The sequence below is a fragment of the Fringilla coelebs genome (genome assembly GCF_963513975.1).
Source record: "Fringilla coelebs genome assembly, chromosome: 6".
In the NCBI taxonomy this organism is placed as follows: Eukaryota; Metazoa; Chordata; class Aves; order Passeriformes; family Fringillidae; genus Fringilla; species Fringilla coelebs.
The window spans coordinates 27120937-27140631 of record NC_140034.1 but is presented as its reverse complement, the minus strand read 5'-3'; the positions used below and the strand labels follow the sequence as shown (position 1 = coordinate 27140631).

Below are 19695 nucleotides of genomic sequence, written 5' to 3'. Positions count from 1 at the left end.
ATCTAAATGTTTTGAGTTTTCTAAGAATCTATGATTTTCCAGAAGCAGCATTGGGAAACAAAACAAAAAAACCTCACCAGTAAACTTGGAAGGGTAAAGCAACATGATAAAATAATACTAATGAGATAAAGATGAATAACTGCCAAATCTAATACAAGCTCCTTTTAACACAGCCAGCAACTATAGCTTTGACTTCAATAAAGAGGTGGAACACAGGACTTCTGGTTCTCCATGGAAAGATGGAAGGCATCTCAACCATCTTCTCACAGTTCAGCAATTGGCATAAACCAGGGATTTACACACAAAAAATCTACCTGCTCCTACTTATGTACTCATTGTGCTACTCACAACAGAGAAAGACCTGCAGTGTCAAGTCCCAGACCTTCATGCAACCAATCCAAACATTCATTTGTTTCCTTGAGGCAGAATACAACAGTTTTTTTTCTGATACACAAGTCCTTTGAGTTCCTCTGCTACTGGATAAAATAACTAAGACAAATATTGAGTGAAGAAAATTAGCTTTATTTATGTAAATTAGAAAAAAGAATTGTTAGAACTTTGGTCAAATTGTTAATGCTGTACAATTTACAATTATATTTACATACAAAACTTCTAATAAAATACAGTACATCACACTCTTCCTGAGTCACAGTGTGTTTCTCAGTTCTGTAAATATTTTTTTCTTCTTCCTTTTAAAGCAATTAGATTCAAGAAGGAAAGAGTATCCTCAGTTTGACAGTGTTTGGTTTAGGTAATACTGTATTAAGAAAGAAGTCAATACATCGTACTTAGAAAATACTTTGTAGCCATTGCAGTTTTGATAGTTATTTTTCTATATTAAAATATTTTCCTTGCTAAAAATGTTAATTACACCTTATTATGAGCTTGTTGCACTCTATTTATTGACACAAGACAAAGTGACTTCAAATACTTCCATCTCTCACTGCAGAGATACAGAAATCAAGTTACATGTATAGATCAGTGATCATTCAAAGGTCAGGGAACGTCCATCCACTTAGAGCAGAGGTTTGAATTGAGGCACAGTATGTTAAGATTGCTGTCCAGTCCTGGACAGAATATGTAAGCTATTGCCTGGCTCCCCTAATACAAACTTATCAAAGTACACATCCTGAAAAGTGAGACTGTGTCAAGCAGCAAGGCACAGAGCCTGTCAATCCTTACATAAGCATGACAGTTCCACTCTGGAAAGAGCCACAGTCCCCAGAGAAGCGTTGTAGAGCTGTATTTCACAGCATTTGGTACATCTTGGCCAGCTCAAGATGTTATTAGGATTAAAGCTATCCATATTACCTTTACTGAGTTGAATTTTCTGAGATCAACAATAAACTGTTATAAGGCTTACAAGGATATTTAATCTGTTTAATGAATGATGCAGTGTGTTAAATTAGTAATTAGCATAGATTACAACCTGTAAGTAAATTTATGTCCCTGTTAAATCCAAAAACCAATTATAGTAACATTTTCGAAAATATTAATTTTTAAAAAAACTTAATGGCTAAGTGTGGGATGCTCCTAAATATATCTATGGTAAAGTATACTATATTTTTTTTTAACATATGCATGTGCATTTCTGATATTTTAGTCCAAAATAATAAAAAAATACAGATTTGATGACCTCTGATTTACTCATAATCTTTAGAGATATTTAAGAAGTGTGACATTAAGAGAACTTTATCTAGAAACTTGCTTTCTCTTAAAAACTTCCTGTAATACTTCAGCACAAACTGAAATACATGATATCAACTCATGACAATCCACTGTGATTAGAAATTAAAAGGGACTTTTTTGCTGTTGATATCAAAGTGTGTAAAATGACAATATGGGGCTTTAAAGAAAATTGGTCTTCAGCTGTATGCTTGAACTTTTCCCAGGATTTTTTGCATGTTTAGTAGTCTTCACTTTGATGCTTTCTTGATTGCCTTTAATAGCTGACTCAAGCCTGGCTTTCATAGTTGGAGAGGAGGCCATGACTTTTTTAAAAACTGATGAGTACTGTGGACCAATCTGCATCAGAGTTTGCAAAGCAAACTCATGCAAATTTTTTGCCGAGATTGTAGCAGAAACCAGCGCATTTTCATCCAAAAGAAAGGAAATGAGGATGGGAAGAAAGCAGGCCACCAAGTGAGCACCTACAAATATGGAAAACAGAACTTAAATACACAGTTTTTAAAAATAGTGTCAAATTCTAACTGGAAGTATTTCTGTAAGTTAACATGTAATTCAAGCCATGAAGCTGCAAATGTTAGCTGAACTGCAGGGTAAAAAACCCAACATTCCTGTGAGCAATTTTCTTGGCAATTAGTGTCCAGGACTGAATTCCTAGCGGTCATTTTGGTTTTAAATTTGTTATTTATGGCAACTTTGAGCCTTTTCAATGCTTTGGGTCCAAGAAATGGAAGTAACTTACGGTGCTGTTCCTCAGCAGCAGCTGTCAGAGCTGTAACCACCTTTATTCCCTCCTGAATGACTTGAAGTTCAGCAGCATTTTCAGGTTTTGCTTTTTCTGTTTCCTGCAGTTTACCCACAATGGATGGTGCTAAAGAATGGATATAAGGGTATGACACAGTTTTGTTTGGATGCTGAAAGATGGAATGAAGCAGCTGGTAGCATTTACACTGTACCTAAAGGGAAAATGAAATTTGCAGTTAAAAAGTGTTATAGTTCAAAATATATCTCTGGGTGTCCTAAATCTAACAGCTTGTCAGATAAAATTTTTGGGAGAGCGAAAAATGTGCCTCACAACTTTAAAATTCATCAGGTTGTAGGCTGCTCATGTATAATACTTTATAGGACCATTATAACTTGTAATCAATTATTAATAGAAACCTAATCACACATTCTGTTTCCTTCCATCAAGTCTTATATCTTCTGACATTTTTGAGTTAAGGAAAAAATACCATTTTTGTTTGAAGATAAGTATTATTTTGAAAATACTCTCTTCTTAGCTAAAGTGCAATACCAAAAAAGTGGTGCTTAAAATATAAGCAATATTCCTGTCAACCTGCAGGTACAATTTTAAAATGCATGAAATGGTGCATCGGCTTGCATCTCTTTGGAAGTCAATAGGACTGAAACTGCTGATTGCCTACATAATTTCTGAACAGCTCTGATGCCTAAATACTTGGATGAAATTTGCAAAAGCATGCTAATATTTCCTTGCAGTCATATTTGCAAGGAAATTTTCCTAACAGTGAAAACCAAAGTTTACAAAAGTATTGTCTTACAGCTATTTCTCAAGTAAGTGAAACTTTGATTTTCTATTTCTACACAAATATAGCTAGTGGAGATACAAGAAAAGCAGCTTGCAGTGAATTCTAACAAATACAAAATCTAATGCATGTTATTCTCACAGACAAACTTTGAAAGTGAAAAAAACCCCCTTTGTATAAATGCTTTTTTCCCCGATACATTTTTTTTTGTGAAGAATAGTAATATATGAACTGTGGCACTATAATCTAATGCCACAACATGAAAACATTTATGCTAGGTCAGAAGAAAACATGAATCTAGTTCAATAAGCTGCATCCAGCAGTTGCCAGGAGCTGATGTTTATGGGACAGTAACAGTAACAGTTTTGTAAAGGTACTTGCCCCAGCTCCCAAAGACTCACAGCTGAGGGATTTCCTGTGCAAAAGACACTCTCTGTGTATTGAAGATAAAATGAACAAATAAAATTTGACAGGTGCCTGCACCACCACACAACTGTATTGTTTACTTAGCAATGTATAAAGCACTGAGTCTGATGCAGTAAAAAAATAGGAATGCAGAATTGCATACAGAACAATGATTAAATGCACTGCTGGACATATTCTTGCTCCCTTGTTCAAACTTTATTTCAAAATACAACAGATATAGTCAGGAGAGAATTAACTTCCATCAACACACAGGAACAACTAAAATAAGCTAATATTAATTTAGTATGGTAGTGACATTCTATTAACTTAACCAGTACTTACAAGAGGATCTTTTGAGTCAAGTGTTGTTTTAAATTTCTCAATACAACGCTTCTGAAGGCACTCTACAGTGGTAACTTCTGGGCTGGTAGACATAACAAATACTGTAATAGCAGTGAGAAGGCTGACTTCATCGAGTTCTTGGAGAAGGCCATCTACTATCAACAAAGAAAGAAAACTGTTAGATTCACACTAAAAATTCTATGAGTTTATGTGGTAAAAAGAGGCAGAACAGAAATATCAATGTCTACGTTTCTTTAGGAGTCTCACTTTTCAGATACATGGCATCCCCTGATACAGTGAGATGGACTTGTACTGCAATAAAAGCTAAGGACAAAATGGGAATTCAGGGGTGATCATATGCATATTTAGAAATTACAGCATACTCCCATTCCATTGTTTCTTTGTATAAAGTACAATAAATACCTCTGAAGAGCTGGTATGACATATTAGAGTGCAATCTATTTGAGAATAATATAAAATTTGCATTTAGAATATATATTCTTTTGCTATAAGCTTTAAACAATTTTTTAAAGAGAAGTTCCAACAACCAATTGCAATGTAAGAGATTAAACATAAGAAACAATGAAAATACTACAAACTCAGGAAGTTGAAGCAGCAGCATACAGCAAACTGATTCAAGACAAAAAATTCTTTTTTTGCACTACTGTTTTATTACCCTTTGCTTCACTAGAGACACTAACACTCAGTGGAGAACCTGCACTCACTGGACAGCTGTCTCATGTGCAGCTGTACACTGAAGCCATAGCTCCTGTTTATGCCTTCATATCATGAAACTACACTGTGGCACTAAACAACATAGGAGTAAGCCTGCAAACCCACTGTCCTGGTTTCAGCCGGAGTACAGCTAATTTCTTCCCAGTAGCTGTTGCAGGGCTGTGTTTTGGATTCAGAATGACAATGGTGTTGATAACACACTGGTGTTTTGGTTTTTGCTAAGCTGTGTTTATCCTAAGTCAAGGACTTTTCCCCTAGTCTCATGCTGTGCCAGTGAGAAGATAAGCAACTGAAACTGGGAGGGAGCATAGCTGGGATGGGTGTCCTGAACTGACCAAAGGCATATTCCACACCATACAGTAACATCATGCCCAGTATAATAAACTGGGGGGAGTTACTTGGATGAGCAGATGATCTGGGCTCAAGAAAGGGGGTCTGGCATTGGTCAGAAGGTGGTAAGAAAGTAAACAGTGCATCACTTCTTTTTCTCTTTTTGTTATCATTATTATAATTTACCATTATTACTTTATTCTACCTTAGTTTCAATTATTACACTGTTCTTATCTCAACATACAAGTTTTACTTTGATTCTTCTCCCCACTCCACTAGGGTGGGGGGAAGAGGGAGTGAGGGTTGAGCGAGTGGTTGCGTGGTGCCTAATTTCCAGCTGGGCTTAAATCACAACACCCACATTCATACTTTTATAGATGATGACTTCTCATATGGACTGTAGGGACAAGACTGTACTACAGTTTCAATAGTGCTTGGTAACCAGCTAATTCTCTTGTGACTAAGAGAGAAGTGTTTTTTTAGATGTACATGAATTCAATTTAAATAAAACCAAACAACATTTCACACAAATAGTTCTCATTTTTAACTCAAAAACCCAATATCTGTGCCTACCTTGATCCCAACAGTCAAGCACTGTGACCAAAGCACTGCGCAGAAGATCAGTCCAAGCATTCTGACTCTTCTCTGCTCGAGCCATTGGAGAAGACAAGAGCCCTTTCAGAGCTTGTAGAGATGCAGCAACTGTCAGAGGTAATTGGCCATCTTGCAATTTCACAGCTGTTTCTTTAAGTACTCCAATAATTAGGTACAAAATAGTAGGAAGAACTGAAACACTTCCTGTAAAACAATGCAAATCATTTCACAGAAATTTAAAAAAATGCAGGTACCTTTTACATTAAAAAAAATTGAGGCAGTTTTCTTGGATTCTCTCTTTTATGCATAATTTATAATTTTTAAGCATATATGTGAATAGAGGCACTGTTAATTTGAAGAAAAGATTTGAAATATCATGTGGCCTGCTATAGCAAACAGGGAGTCAGACTGCTTAAGTGAACCTAAACCTCTTCCCCTTTAAAATAAGCATTGTATATCTTTTCCTTGATGGAAAATATACTACACGAAGTGTGGAATTATGTCATATTCAGAGAAAAGTAAGACACAAAGATCAGAACCACAGAGGAGGTGGTTCTCATGGAAGAGAAGACATGAAGTATACAAAGTATAGTAGTGCATACAGTATATACTAGTATATATACTGGTACACAGTAAATTCTTTAGATATACTACTATATAGAAAGAAGAGTAGAAAACGAAGTGTAAGCATCTAAGTATATTTTGCATGTGAAGACAATACAGTGAAGGAAATTAACAGGGGGTAATTTCAAAACTGGCAAGAGGAAATACTTCTATCGCATGATGTGTGGTTAGCTAAGGATGGCATTGCTCCAGGAAATCATTGAAGTCAAGAATTTAGTAAGAGTAATAAGGACTTCAGAATAAATATATGTATAAAACCCCCTAGAACTTGAATAGAAGCCTCCAAAAAACATCTTGGAAAAGAGAAGACCTAAGGAGAGAGGCAGATTGTTCCATAGGCTAATAAAGAGATTTTCATGTCTGAGAATCTGATAGTTGACCAGTCATAGTAAGAAACCACTAAAAATGTTTCTAAATTCACAGGAATAATTTGGCATAGCACTTTCACTTATTTTTATGTCTTTGAATCTAACAGTAATACAGAATTCTGCATACTTACGTGTTGCCCCTGTCCTAAGTTATGACTCAGCAAAGCACAGAGTTAAGCATATGGCTTAATATGCTTATCTCATTCCCAAAATAGCAAAATGCTTATGTTGCTAAGATTTTAATATAGTGATGCTCATGAGAGACCTGTTGAATAATGAGAGTCTCTGACTATGCATAAGTATTTTCTGAAGCTGAGGACATCTATTTTTGAACAGCCAGTCTTTGAAAATTTACTGCTGGAATTCAGTAGGAAATGTAGGTCATGAACATCATTTACTTGCAAATTTTTTCATGTAAACATATCATGACAGGTGCCTGAAGTAAGAGACATGGCAGTCGCAGGACTGTACTTCAGTTACCTTTAAAGGGGAAAAAATTATGTAATTCCACAGAGGAAATCTCTTTGGTTATGTGAGCCAACTTTTGGAGTGCTTCATTATTCAACTGACTATATAAGCAAGCTTAAGCTCCTCTTTTTAGTCACATGAACAAAATGCTTAACTTCTCTACTGTAAATGTTCCCTGTGGTCTGATCCTGCAAGCTGTTTGTTTGTGGAATAACATGGACAAAGCTAAAGACAAAATAACTACAGTGGGAGAAAATCACAGATTCTTTTTCATACAAGATAGTTGTCCTCAGATCTAGGTGATGCTATGATTATTTCCTTTCACTTTTAACTGATAAATAATGGGCTGCAGATGAAAATAAGAAAGCATATCATCACATTACAAGACTGCAAGGGCTGCCAGCTATTCCATTTGGAGCATCATATTCCCCACAGAGGAATCATTTAGCAGAGAACAAATTTTTAAAAAAAACAAGAAATTTTCAGGAGTGGTAAATGCCTTAGTGATGGGGAACCATCCTAAAGTTTGAAGTGAATTCAAAATGAATCATGGGTAAAAGTCAACTAATCTGAGAATTCAACCATAACTCCTTGCAGCCGTTTGCTAATGTTCAAATGATGGAAAGGTAACATCACACATTTCCCTTCTGAATTTAATTTATGTCTGCATTATAAATTCCAGAAAAGACAATTCAAGTAGCATATAATCATGTAGCTGTTGCATACTTCCCTGTAGAAAATGAACCTATTAATTGCACTGCTATAGGGTGGGAGAATAATTTAATTGCTTCAGTTTTGTAACTTGTTTTGCAATTTGACAGTCAAAAAATAATTAGAAAAGGAAGTTATCACAAGCAAATCAACAAAACTTGCTGCCAGACTTAGCCAGATAAGAAAATCAGGTAATAACAAAGGGACAGAAGGGCCTAATATTCTTTCATTTATCCATTCTTGTGATGAAATAGCATACCTTCAGGAGAGCAGACTGCAGGAACATCAGAGAGAATAACTAATGCTGCTGCTACCAGTCTACTTCCATCTTCTGACAGCAACAGATGTTTTCCAGGTGGAACTGCAGGGCTACAAGTCAATTTAGGGTTGAGCTGGGGAAGCTGTCTGACAAGAATACAAACACACAGCTCCAGTGTTGCGAAGACTAATGATTTCCCAGGCACCAGTCCCCCTGTGTCTTTGCCCTCTCCAAATTCTGGTAATGTTTCCTTTTCTGCAGCACCATCATCAACTGAAAGAAAAACAAGAAACATGGTAGAAGTCTGCAGGCTGTGACTTGTTTCCAAAAAGTTTACTTCTTAAGACTGTTTCAGTACCAAATTATAATCTTGACACATATATATGTGCATGGGTATGTATTCAAAATTCTACTAGCAAACACCCATCCTTCTGAATAAGCAAACTATGCAGTGATTGCCAAAAGGCAAAAGGGTGTGCAATAGACTTTGACATACAAGATCCTGAGGCACTGAGCCAATAAGATGTCACCTGATACAAGCATTTTGATTCTACTCCCAGTTTTTTCCTTTCAGAAAATGCATGTTAGGAAGTTATTGTCCCTGTCCCTCTGGGTGCCTCTCAGGAACCCCCAGCCAGGCCCGAGTAGGCATACACCAGGGAAGCAACCCCAACACCCCCGACTGCGGGCAGACACTTTCTTGTGCCCCGAGGGTGCTGAGGGCAGCCAGGCCACTCGCCTTTGCAGCAGGAGAGACACCAGAGACATCGGTGGAAGAAAGGGGCCCACTCCTGGCAGGGGTAAATCCAAGGGGATAGACATGTAGGACAGCGTATAAAACAAGTCTTGGGGGGCTGACCCCTGGCCTCTGGCTAATCATTCGACGTCTTGAACCAAATCTTCTAGATGGAGGGGATGGGATGCTGAGTGATTGACAGAGAGCCAGGGTGGGGATCTGGGGATGATCTCATCAAGGGAGAAGGATTACATAGGTAAACGGAAAGGGGGTACAGTCTGGGGTAAACTATTTGGGAAAACTACAGGGATACAAAACCCACACTACTTCAGAGTATTACAAAGTATAAAAACACACTACAACAGTTACAATCAGAGTAACCTGGCTTGTAACAGCTGTGTGCACCAAGTCTGTCCATTGCTCAGTTGCAGCTGACCCCAGCTTTTCACTAGGACTCCTCCCTCCCTGACCAGCTGCATTTTCTGCAGTTTTTCTCCTCACTTTCTGCCCTCTGTTCAACACCTAAACCACCTGCTATCTATCATACCACCTGAATTTCTTATTTTAGGAACCTGGACTGTCTTAAGTAAACTAGAATTAGAGTCCAACTGTGAAAGACTTCAATTAAGACACATCTCAGAAACCAGTTTTCCAAGAAAGAATTGCTTTAACCCTGATCACGGGTATTCAAACATCTCACACAGGACTGTACCTTCTGCACTTCTCCGTTTTTCCTTCACATGTTCCTGAGCTGCAAAAAGAATCAAGCGAACCACTTCAAGGGCAGCAAGCTGAATATCAGGTGACTCTCTGGTCAGTATCAGTCGATGCAAAACATTCAGCAGCTCTACACCCAACTCCTACAGCAAGAAAAACATCTAATATATTTTAATTTTAATGCAAGAGTTTTCAGGAACTTGTTAATACTTGTTAAAGCCAACAGTATTATTCTGACTGATTTCACTAAGGAACACAATGTAATTGATACAATCACAGGAGTTGGCATTTTCTTCACCATCCAGCTCCTAGCTCCCCGTAACAGCAGTCCCTATCAATTCTCCCAACAAAATAGTTACCACAGTTATTTAAGATATAGGGCACTTAAAACAACTGAAAAAGCCAAAGAAATCTTTATCTTCCGGCTTCTTAACTCTTGAAGATGGGGACACTACAGTGTATCCCTCCTACACTATATGCATTTCCTTGGACAGAGCTCAACAATCAGCAGAACTTAGCCATGTCCACAGGCTTTACCACTTTCACTGGGTCAGACAATTGCATGGCATATGGGATGGTATAAACCTTAATTCAAAGAAAAAGAAGAAGAAATTTCAATCTACTACTTCTTTTTAGGATCACTGTTGTGGTGTGGGTTTTTTTTTGGTTTTGCCTTTTTCTCTTCTTTTAGTATCACTGCTTTTGTCCAGTCTCCTTTTGCCAACTTTGATTTTTACAACAGAATTAATTCAACTATGCCTTGACAGAGAGAGTAAGAGAACTCTTTTTTCCAGAATTTGGTCTTTACCTGGCTCTCATCCTATTAATCTAATTACTCCTTCCTGATGAAATGTCCTCAAATTCTCTGCCCCTCACCTCACAGGTTCCACATTGTATTCTTTTTTTATCTCCTCCCTCTACAGCTTTGGATTTGGGTGAAGCATATAATTTACCTACTACTTATATGTTAAAGATCCCTGGAAATACAAGAGACTGTAGAGGTGCTCTTCAGATTATAACTATGCCTTAATTCTGGGGGGCGTTTGGTCATTATGCATTACCTGATCACCACCTATTTTGGACCTTGGCCATGGAACATCGAAGAGTGCCTGCAGGGCATGTAAGCAGGCAATAATATTCTCCATTGCTGCATCTGACTGAGGAGAGCACAGGAACTCCACACTAATTCCTGTAGGCATCAGAAAAAAAACCCATGTGTACTTGAAATTATAAGAAGTAATTTTTTTCCACTACTAAGTAACCTCACAGAAGGCCGAGCACCTATAGAAGTAGCATTTTAAATGAATTCATCTCCTATTGTTAATATCTTGGGGAAAGACCTCTATTTGCATCAAAACAATGAAAGAAACTTCACCTTCTAAACACTATGAAACCCAATTATAATTGGCTACTAACATAAATAAAACTCCAGCAATTTGTGAATAAAACACAAGGTCCAATGAACAGACAGGACAATTCATAATGAGTATAGAGCAGAGTATTTCCTTAATCACTCTGATTTACGTAATAGAAGAAAATGTTGAAAGTAATAGTAGCTCACAAACTCTAAGGCTTTATCTTCCCCATTAAAAAAAAATGCAAAAAATGCTAACTACGACAACTAGATAACCAGATAAGTAAACTACATGAAGCCTAAGCTTGTAAATGCACTAAGCAGTAGAGGAAGCAGGGGAAATGAGCAGTTTTTGTATCAGAAGTCCCACTTTTAGCTGAGAGAGCAATGGAGTTCAAAAGGGACCTGGCTCTCAGCAGAAATACTGGGATTCAAAAGAAGACATATGCAACAAAGTCACACAAACTCATTCCAAAAGAAAGACAAAAAAGAGAAGCCCAGAAAAAAATATAACCAGAAATGCCTAATTCTGTAAACTTAAAGAACTGAAACTGAATTCAACTACCTGATTAGCTCCTGCAGTAGTGGAGTCTTAAGAGAGCTTTATACGAATGTAAGGAAAGAATTCTTTACTTTGTGGGTGACTGAGCACTGGCACAGGTTGCCCAGCGAGGGTAATTCTCCATTCACACAGATATTCAAAAGCTGTCCGGACATGGTCCTGGGCACTTGGCTTTATGTCACCCTACTTGAGCAGGAGGTGGACAAAATGATCTCCACAAGTCCCTCCCAACCCATAAACTATTGTGTGATGTAAAACTGTACTTCAGTGGAACCAATCCATACACTCTGTAACTGTGCTGGTACAAACACTGTAAATTCCACCCTTGAACTTGCATGTTTACGAGCAGAGCAATAAGCATTTGTTTAGGGCTTGTTTAGCTCGCAGTGTTTTTTGTACCACATTTGGGGAAATGCCTTACAATTTTCTCACTAGGACTTGGAATTTTTCTGAATGCATGTTTTTCTAAAAGATGCAATACTGAATGATGAGGTTGAGTCTGAATAATTAAAAATTTATTTGCTAACAGTTTCATCTACATTTAGAGTTACAGTATCTAGGCAGACTACGCACTCACTCACTAACCCAAGATAAGATGAAATCTGTCGGTATTCACATCCTCAGGAGATTTCACCAAGGGTCTGGTAGAAGAATCTTGACACATGGTAGTTGGGGTAACAGGTCTGGAGAGATTTGTAACTCCTTCATCTGGATCAACAACAATGAAACCTGTGCTAGTGAGCCATAAAGCTGTAGCATAAAGTATCAGTGCCCAAGAGTTGTAGTAATGAGGTCTGGCATTTTCAATTGTTTCTGCTGTATAAAATGTACCACCTACAAGAAAAGAAATTAGTTTTAAGGGTGTAATTTATTTTCAACTACTTTATTTTCTCATTCTTAAAGTGGGATTGTGTTCTATGTATTACTTTTATTTTTAATGTTCGGTATTAAAATTCAGGCCGATGAGGGCACTTCATTTAGATTCATTTGGACAAATGCCACAGATTACCTATTTCTTCTTTCCAACATAAAAATAGCCAACAAATAAGAATACCAAACCACTCTTCACATCCATGAAACCTCTGTTTTCAAAAGCACTCTTGATCTTTAAATAGGTCTATAAGTAGGCTTATTCTCTATACCATTTAATCTTACTATGATCTTAACACAAGTCAGTTTGCTTACAAGGGACTTAGAAAAATATAACTAATTTGCCTTTTTACCTTCAGCAGGTAGTTGTGATGCATATTCTGGAGGCAAAGTTAAGAGAGCAAAATCCTGAAGTGCAGCAAGCCAGAGCTTGCTCAGTGTTCCAAGATCTGTCTGTACCAAGTCCAGAAGGCCACTGGCAGAAAATGTTACATCTCTGTAGCTTTCTTCAGAGCAGTTAACAATTTTTAAACTGTGCTTGTGTGTATCACTTTGATTTTTCTGCTTTTCAACTGCAACTATGTAAACCTGTTGATATATTTGGATAAGAGTTACAAATATTAACATTTGGAAAACTATTGTGATCAGTAGCATGACTGCCTGTTGAACAGGCATGAGATTTCCTAGAATCTATTTCTGCTTCAAGTCCAATAAGCATGGGTGAGCACACACTTTTTCTCTAGATGTTCTGAATCCTTTCCTCAGCTAATCATGATGCAAGAATCCCTAAAAAGGGGAAAACCACTAAAAGTCCTACCTGCAAGTAAGTACCCTGCTCTTAAAAACTAATATATTATTTGTCCAGTTTCTGCTTCCAACCACCAAACCCTGTTACAGCTACACAACTGAAGAAGTATCAAATAATATACCTATAATAATGATTTGGAAACAACACTTAACCCATTCCTAAATATTTTTGTAACTGAAATGCTACACGGCACTTGACTTCTCAAAATTATGTGTTACTTCATGTTAGCAGTAAAGAATGAAGAGTACAATCTTGCATACTTGGCACACTTTGGGTGTTACCATCTTCAGTGTAATTTTCCTAGATACTTCTCTGGTTATCAAAAAGATAGAATTGAGAAAGTTTCAGACAAACAGCTCTCTGTAGTCTCTCCAAAATGCCCCTGGAGGGAAGCTCTTCTCAACTATAAAGGACACATTTAGATTCAATGAATCACAAGTCAGCTTTGTTCAATACTAGTTCCCTGCAATTATGATTTCTGCATCTTTTTAATGTTTGCTAGCTGTAGTGGGTTGTCCCAGACAAGCAACTAAACACACACCAAGCCCTTGCCTCACACCTCCCTGCAGCAACAGGATAGGGGAATTCTGTCAATTTCCGAAAACAAGAAATAGGTAAGATTCTAAGAGAGAAGGAACTGCCTAGGGCTAAAGTGAAATATTTGCAAATTACAGCTCACAAAAGCTTATAGGAAACTCTACAGAGTTTCCTTTGAAGAATTCTAGTGATCTTAATAATAGGCTAGAACAATCTACAGATCTTCACTTCTGACAGTTGAGTCTCACATCTAATATGAATTTTGTCCTGGCTTCTGACCAGTGAAAGGTCGTTACATGCTATTAAAAACCTTTTCTTCATGTAATGATTTTAAATTTATCATGGTACTTTATCCTTTCCGAAATAGATTAAATAGACCAATCTATTTAAATCTCTCAATGAAAGCATGTTTTCAAGATTTTTATTCCCATCTGCTAGCTTGTCTCCAAGGGCTTCGCTATTTTGTCAATATCTGTTCCCAAATATGCACATGAAACATTGGTATATTTTTTTACAGATGTTTACATAAAAACTACCTATTGCCTACTTTCTCCTCCAAAGTATCTTCCTGGTTGTACACTGAAATATCATCCACCTTCATAACATACTCAGCTCAGCTGGTTATCAACCATCAGCATCCAAGGCCATTATCACTACATTCTAATACACATCTTTTGGAGGTGGTGTACATGGTTCTCATTTTTGACTTTTAAATATTTAACCTTGCATTTACACATATTAAAACAAGCATTCACATGAGCTGGCTTTATTTTAACTAAAGCAGTACTGAACTGACAATATTAATTTAAAAGATATATTTTCAAGATATGAAATTCAAAAGGCAATGAGAAAAGTTTCTACCTATTTAAAATAGTACATTGAGTGGACCATCACCATACATACCATCAACCATTTGTAACATATGATTTCAAATCAATATTGAACTATTTAAATATATTAAGGGATTAATGTTTTTAAGTATGATACATTATTCTTTTAATATTATTCTTATTATATTATAATAAAACCTATTTAATTAGCGGTGCTTTTGTCAAGTTTACAAAGTTTACGTACTTTCAGAGGTAGCACAGCAAAGCATCAGCACCTTCTATTTAAAGAAGCATGTTAGAAATTCCTGAAAATTCTGTCTGAAATGTTCTAACTCACCTACCCAGTACAAGAGTAACATTGCAGAGCTGTAATACTAACCTCTGCCCAAGCCTTAAGAACAGCCAGTACTTCCATAGTTGAGGTGCTTTCATTATATTGTTCATTTGGTGCTTCTTTTCCAGCCTGCACTTTGAGCAAAGAGGACACAAGCAACTGGTGAACCCTTCGAAGGTCATTAAGATCACTTACTACACCACTTGCTATCCAGGCACTGCATACCTAGTGTTGTGAAACAGAAACAATGAGGAACAAGAAAAAAACAGCACTGCACACTCCTTTTTTCATCTGTAAAATTATGAAAGCCAGATTTAATTTCTATCAAGATACAGTTACTCTCAGACAATAACAAATGTTGAATGCCATCCCAGTTTAGTATACTGTAGTAGTGAAAACCAAAACATTATTGGGGTGGCAAAAATATCAACTGCAACAAAGTTTCTCAAAAGACTTTAAAGTGACAATAATCCTTGAGTTGTCACAATACAGATGTAAGGTAAGTGACATTATTTTTTCTGAGTGGAGGATTTAAAGTTAGAGGATTTATTTCCTTTTTCTTGTGTTGCTTATCAAGCAAAAAAAAAAAATTCAGAGGGTCCATTAGCTAAGAGACAGAATTCTAACTTTTAACACTTGCCTGACATGCTTTTGCTGTGACATTAGGAGGAGTTTCAGGAGCAAAGGCAGGCCTAAGTGCTGCTCCAACCTAAAGAGAAGTTATACAACATTTAATACATAGTGAACAATTGACTAAAGACTTACTTCTCATAATCAGACTTTGTTACAGTTTTCGTTTATAAATATAGTTCCTTCATAATTTTTTCACAGACTGTTTCAGTGAGATTAAAGAGCAGAGAAACAGTTTCAGTCCTATTTTTATTGTTTTGCCTACACTGAAGACATTGCTCTCTTTGAGGGAGTCTTCAGGGCTGACTCTTATTTTCTTGCGCAGTCTAAAACAGAAACAGTAATGTCTTCCTTCCTGAATGCTTGACTTGATGAGGAGCCCACCAAAAAAAAGCAATGTTCTGAACCATGGAAGACTTTGCAAGACACTTAGCTAGTGACATTTCCTTACTTAGAAAAAATACAGATTTAAGAAAACACCTGACTGAAGCTGGTCAGCTTTGGAAAGTGAAAAAGGGGAGAGCACAAACCCCATTTACCTAATGAAGAATACACAAACACAAAGTAACTGGGCTGCAATGGTTTTACCCACTCTCACTGTTGAAAACTATTTCACTAAAGGCTAATAAAAATTTCCCTAGCTGCTTTAGCATGTATTTGAAAATTCATATTTAAGTTTGATATACTAAACTCAGATCCCAAAGAGCAAGTACTACAATAAATGTTTGTGAAAGAATGGAAAGAATTAGTTTTTAATGGCGATTAATGACAATTTCTTAAGACCCTCTAAAGCTGAGACTTCATTTATAGAACTCCAGAACAAGATGTTAGGAAGTCATTACTTAAGTCTGGAAAATTTATATCCATCTTTTTCTGGATTATTATGTTTTTAAGGAAAAAAATCAGACAATGTAGACTTGATTAACACACATGCCTTAAACTTATCTCTTAAAGAGCTAATGAGATCTGTGAACAGTATTAGCAGAAACACATTAAAGGTACAGAAGCTTAAAAGGAAAAGGAAAATTATTAGCTTTACTTGTGACCTGCTTGATGGTTTTGGACATCAAGGACAGATGGTTTATTTTTTTCCCTTGACAGCTTTAGGCTAGACCAAGGAACTTCCTTCCCACAAAGGAGTGCCAAAAAATAGAATTATAATAGCGAAAGCAAGATCAAAGTAGGTCAGGATGTCTTCCAATTCTATGAGAGAAAGTGACTTGACCTATTCAGTGCCTGCTAGAAACTGAAGCTATATGAGGCTTAACACAGCTGTCTGTCATATTTAATACAAGTGTGGTATGGAATGCTAAATGACTACAACATCTTTTCTCTAAATCTAAACCAAGACTTAACTGAAATGGACCTTATGAGTACAATCCTCACTTCTCTAGCTTGTTTATTGGCCAAGATCTCCAAAAGTGATGGCTGCTGTGCAAAGGCTACTTATTTCCAAGCAGAGTTTAAATTTATAGTTATTCCTAATACTATTTGCAATACTTTCACACTCTTGAAACCAGTGCTTTCCAAAAAAACCCCAACAATGATCTATTTTGGTTTTGTTGTATTCAAGAGTAAAAAATGCTAAAACTTGAAAAATTTTCAAGCTAAAAAATTACACACCAACTGAAAAGATGATTTCTAGTGATGTTAAGTCCAAAGAAATTAACAATACTTCAGTAACAAAGTAACTGAAATCCAGCTCGGTACCTACACACTGTAAATGCAAATTTCTTTTAGTAACTGACCCTAACTCTAAACTTTTCTAAGTTATTATCAATGGTGCTTACATTGGCTTGATACTGCTCCAGGATTACATGACCTGGAAACTCTGGTTCTGGAACAGCTGCAAACTTGCGAACAATAATTTGCAACATCTGAAGCCCAGAAAGACGAAGTTGATCACTGTGATCTGTGGCAGCCATAAAAGCCATACGGACCAAGTCAGCTAAATGCAGTACCAAAAAGTCATCTGAAAACAGAAATTTAAAAAAGAAAATTTTATTAAGTTAAAATTCAGACATAATGTGTTTTATAAGACTCTTCCCAACTTTTTCAAAATGCATATTATACATTTTACCTTAATATGCATCAAGGATTCACTTTGGGCAGCTTACACATAAATCAATTTTTCTTCGCTACCTTATGTTAGTTGATCAAGTCTGGTTCCCATTTAAATGCAGAAAAAAAGTACTTAGAAGAAAGTATTAATATCTTCATGTATGAGACCTTCTAAAAAAGTTTTCAGGAAAACACCTCAGATAAACACAGAGAGGCACTGAAAAATGGCACTGTATTTCTACTGGTGATTATGCAAATTATGGGAAGAAAAAAAGTGGCATTTTTTTAAGTCCTACTCCCAGACAACAAACTGTGATGTTGTAGGCTGGTGCCAGCTATCACTTGTGACTGCCAGTGCTTATACAGAAACAAAGCCTTCCTACACATACACCACGATACTATAATCAGGAAAGTGAGTGTAAATGCTGTACTAAGATGCCATTCTTTTAGCAAATAAAAAATTCTCTACACCTTAAAGAATACAGGCTTACAATCAGAGTAATTAAAGGCTTTATTGATTACAAACAACAAATTTATGCTGAATTTCATTATGATGCAAAGAGCTAATACTTATTTTAAGCACAGTTTGCATTCTAGGAAATTCTTCCAGTGCTTAACACATACCTCTTGAATCACGTTGTTTCCTTTCCTGAGCCAAAGTTATATCAAAATGTGCACTGCCTGCATTTTCACATTGGCTTATAATTTTACAAACACACTCTGCAGCAAAAACTCTGGTGGACCACCGTGGATTTCGGAAAGGATGGAACCTGTCATCACTGTCTGATGTTAATACAGATACATCATCCCCTTTGGCAGTTTCTTCTTCTTGAGTGGTATCTATTGATGCTACTGTATTGAAATCTATTTAGGACACAGAAGGGAAAAAACCAAACATAATATTCTTTCTTACTATAACTGACACCTACAGAAAGAAATATCTTTGAAATCTATCTCTAACCTCACATTCATGGTGACTAACTTCAATCCTGGCATCCTAAAGTAAATGCTAGAATTCAAATATAATGAAACTGTCAACATTTGGTTGATATTATTTGCTGGCAGACAAAATTAATACCACAGAAGTAAATAAGAACTGCAGTGAAAGAAGCAAAGGAAAAAAAAACCTTTTAAAATTAGTGTGATGCATTAGAAGCTAGTACTGTTCCAAATCAAAAAATCTAAATGCAGGAAGTTTTCCTCCTGCACTGAAGGTTTAAAGAATTTCCTTCACCCCCACCAATATTCAGCACAGTAATTGATTTTGTGTGCTCAGGAGTACCATTATGACATAATAGGCCTGTATCAGTTCTATTACTAATAGAGGAACTGGTCAGAATACTCTTCTTGCAGGTGACTGCACAGGACTCACAAGCTGAAACCAATGATATATTTCCATTTCTGCTATGGAAATGAATTAAGATCAAGAATTAAATCAACAAGCAAGATATCTTAAGATGTTTACAAGAATTTGTTAAATGGGGAGAGGGCAATCAGAAGAGAGAAAGGCATATTCCTCTGAAAGAACTAAGTTAAAGGATCCAATCTTGCAGTATGAACGACAATTATACATTTAATAAATGGAAAACATTCGAGAAATTTTAATGCTTTCCCTCAGTGACACAGTGTACTGCTGCAGGCCTTATTTTGATTGTGTTCTCAACTACAGTGTATTAAGACTTACCAGCAGAGGCAGCAAGAACATCTTTACAAAGCTTCAGCCAAAAGGAGAGCTTCTCAACTGCCATTGAAGTAAGCATATGAGTCAGGGTCTCTTTGATATCTTGGCACAATCTTGGGTCCAATTCTTTGTCCAGCAAGCCCAGCAATGCCCCCTCCAGGCCTATTTCTCTGATGTTCACATCTGCTAAGAACAAAGTCTGTGAGCTGAGTACTGTACATCACAAAACTGCATTAATGACAACAGAAATCCCACTAAAGGTTGCAAACAGGGCATCTTGTGAAAAAGTAATTACTAGCCCTGAAATATTTTTTAAACCATTTTATTTTATTTTTCATTTTAACACTGCAGCTAACTTATGAACACAAAACAAATGTTGAGCTTTTAGACAAACATAGTAACAACAGGAAGAAAGTTACTGCATCAAAAAATAAAAATCCTACTCTGAATTTCACAGCATTACCATCACCATAGCATCTAGCTCCTGAAAAAAAAAATTCACTTACCTT

At 36.6% G+C, this 19695-nt stretch overlaps 1 protein-coding gene across 4 annotated transcripts in view; it reads right to left on the bottom strand.

Moving 5' to 3' along the window:
- Positions 1–513: 513 nt before the first annotated feature.
- The window catches only part of HEATR5A (HEAT repeat containing 5A), a 65610-nt gene continuing 46428 nt past the window's right edge, over positions 514–19695 (bottom strand). For 3 of the 4 annotated variants that reach the window (XM_084207336.1, XM_084207338.1, XM_084207339.1), the window contains 14 exons: positions 19190–19369; positions 18130–18369; positions 17235–17416; positions 15455–15523; positions 14860–15039; positions 12659–12893; positions 12021–12269; positions 10581–10708; positions 9515–9662; positions 8067–8339; positions 5616–5840; positions 3978–4132; positions 2429–2642; positions 514–2150 (listed from right to left, as the gene is read on the bottom strand). In XM_084207336.1, the coding sequence (XP_084063462.1) occupies positions 1849–2150; positions 2429–2642; positions 3978–4132; positions 5616–5840; positions 8067–8339; positions 9515–9662; positions 10581–10708; positions 12021–12269; positions 12659–12893; positions 14860–15039; positions 15455–15523; positions 17235–17416; positions 18130–18369; positions 19190–19369 (2780 nt within the window). In that variant the 3' untranslated portion in view covers positions 514–1848. The remainder of the gene's footprint in view (positions 2151–2428; positions 2643–3977; positions 4133–5615; positions 5841–8066; positions 8340–9514; positions 9663–10580; positions 10709–12020; positions 12270–12658; positions 12894–14859; positions 15040–15454; positions 15524–17234; positions 17417–18129; positions 18370–19189; positions 19370–19695) is intronic. The other variant, XM_084207337.1, reaches the window with a different exon arrangement.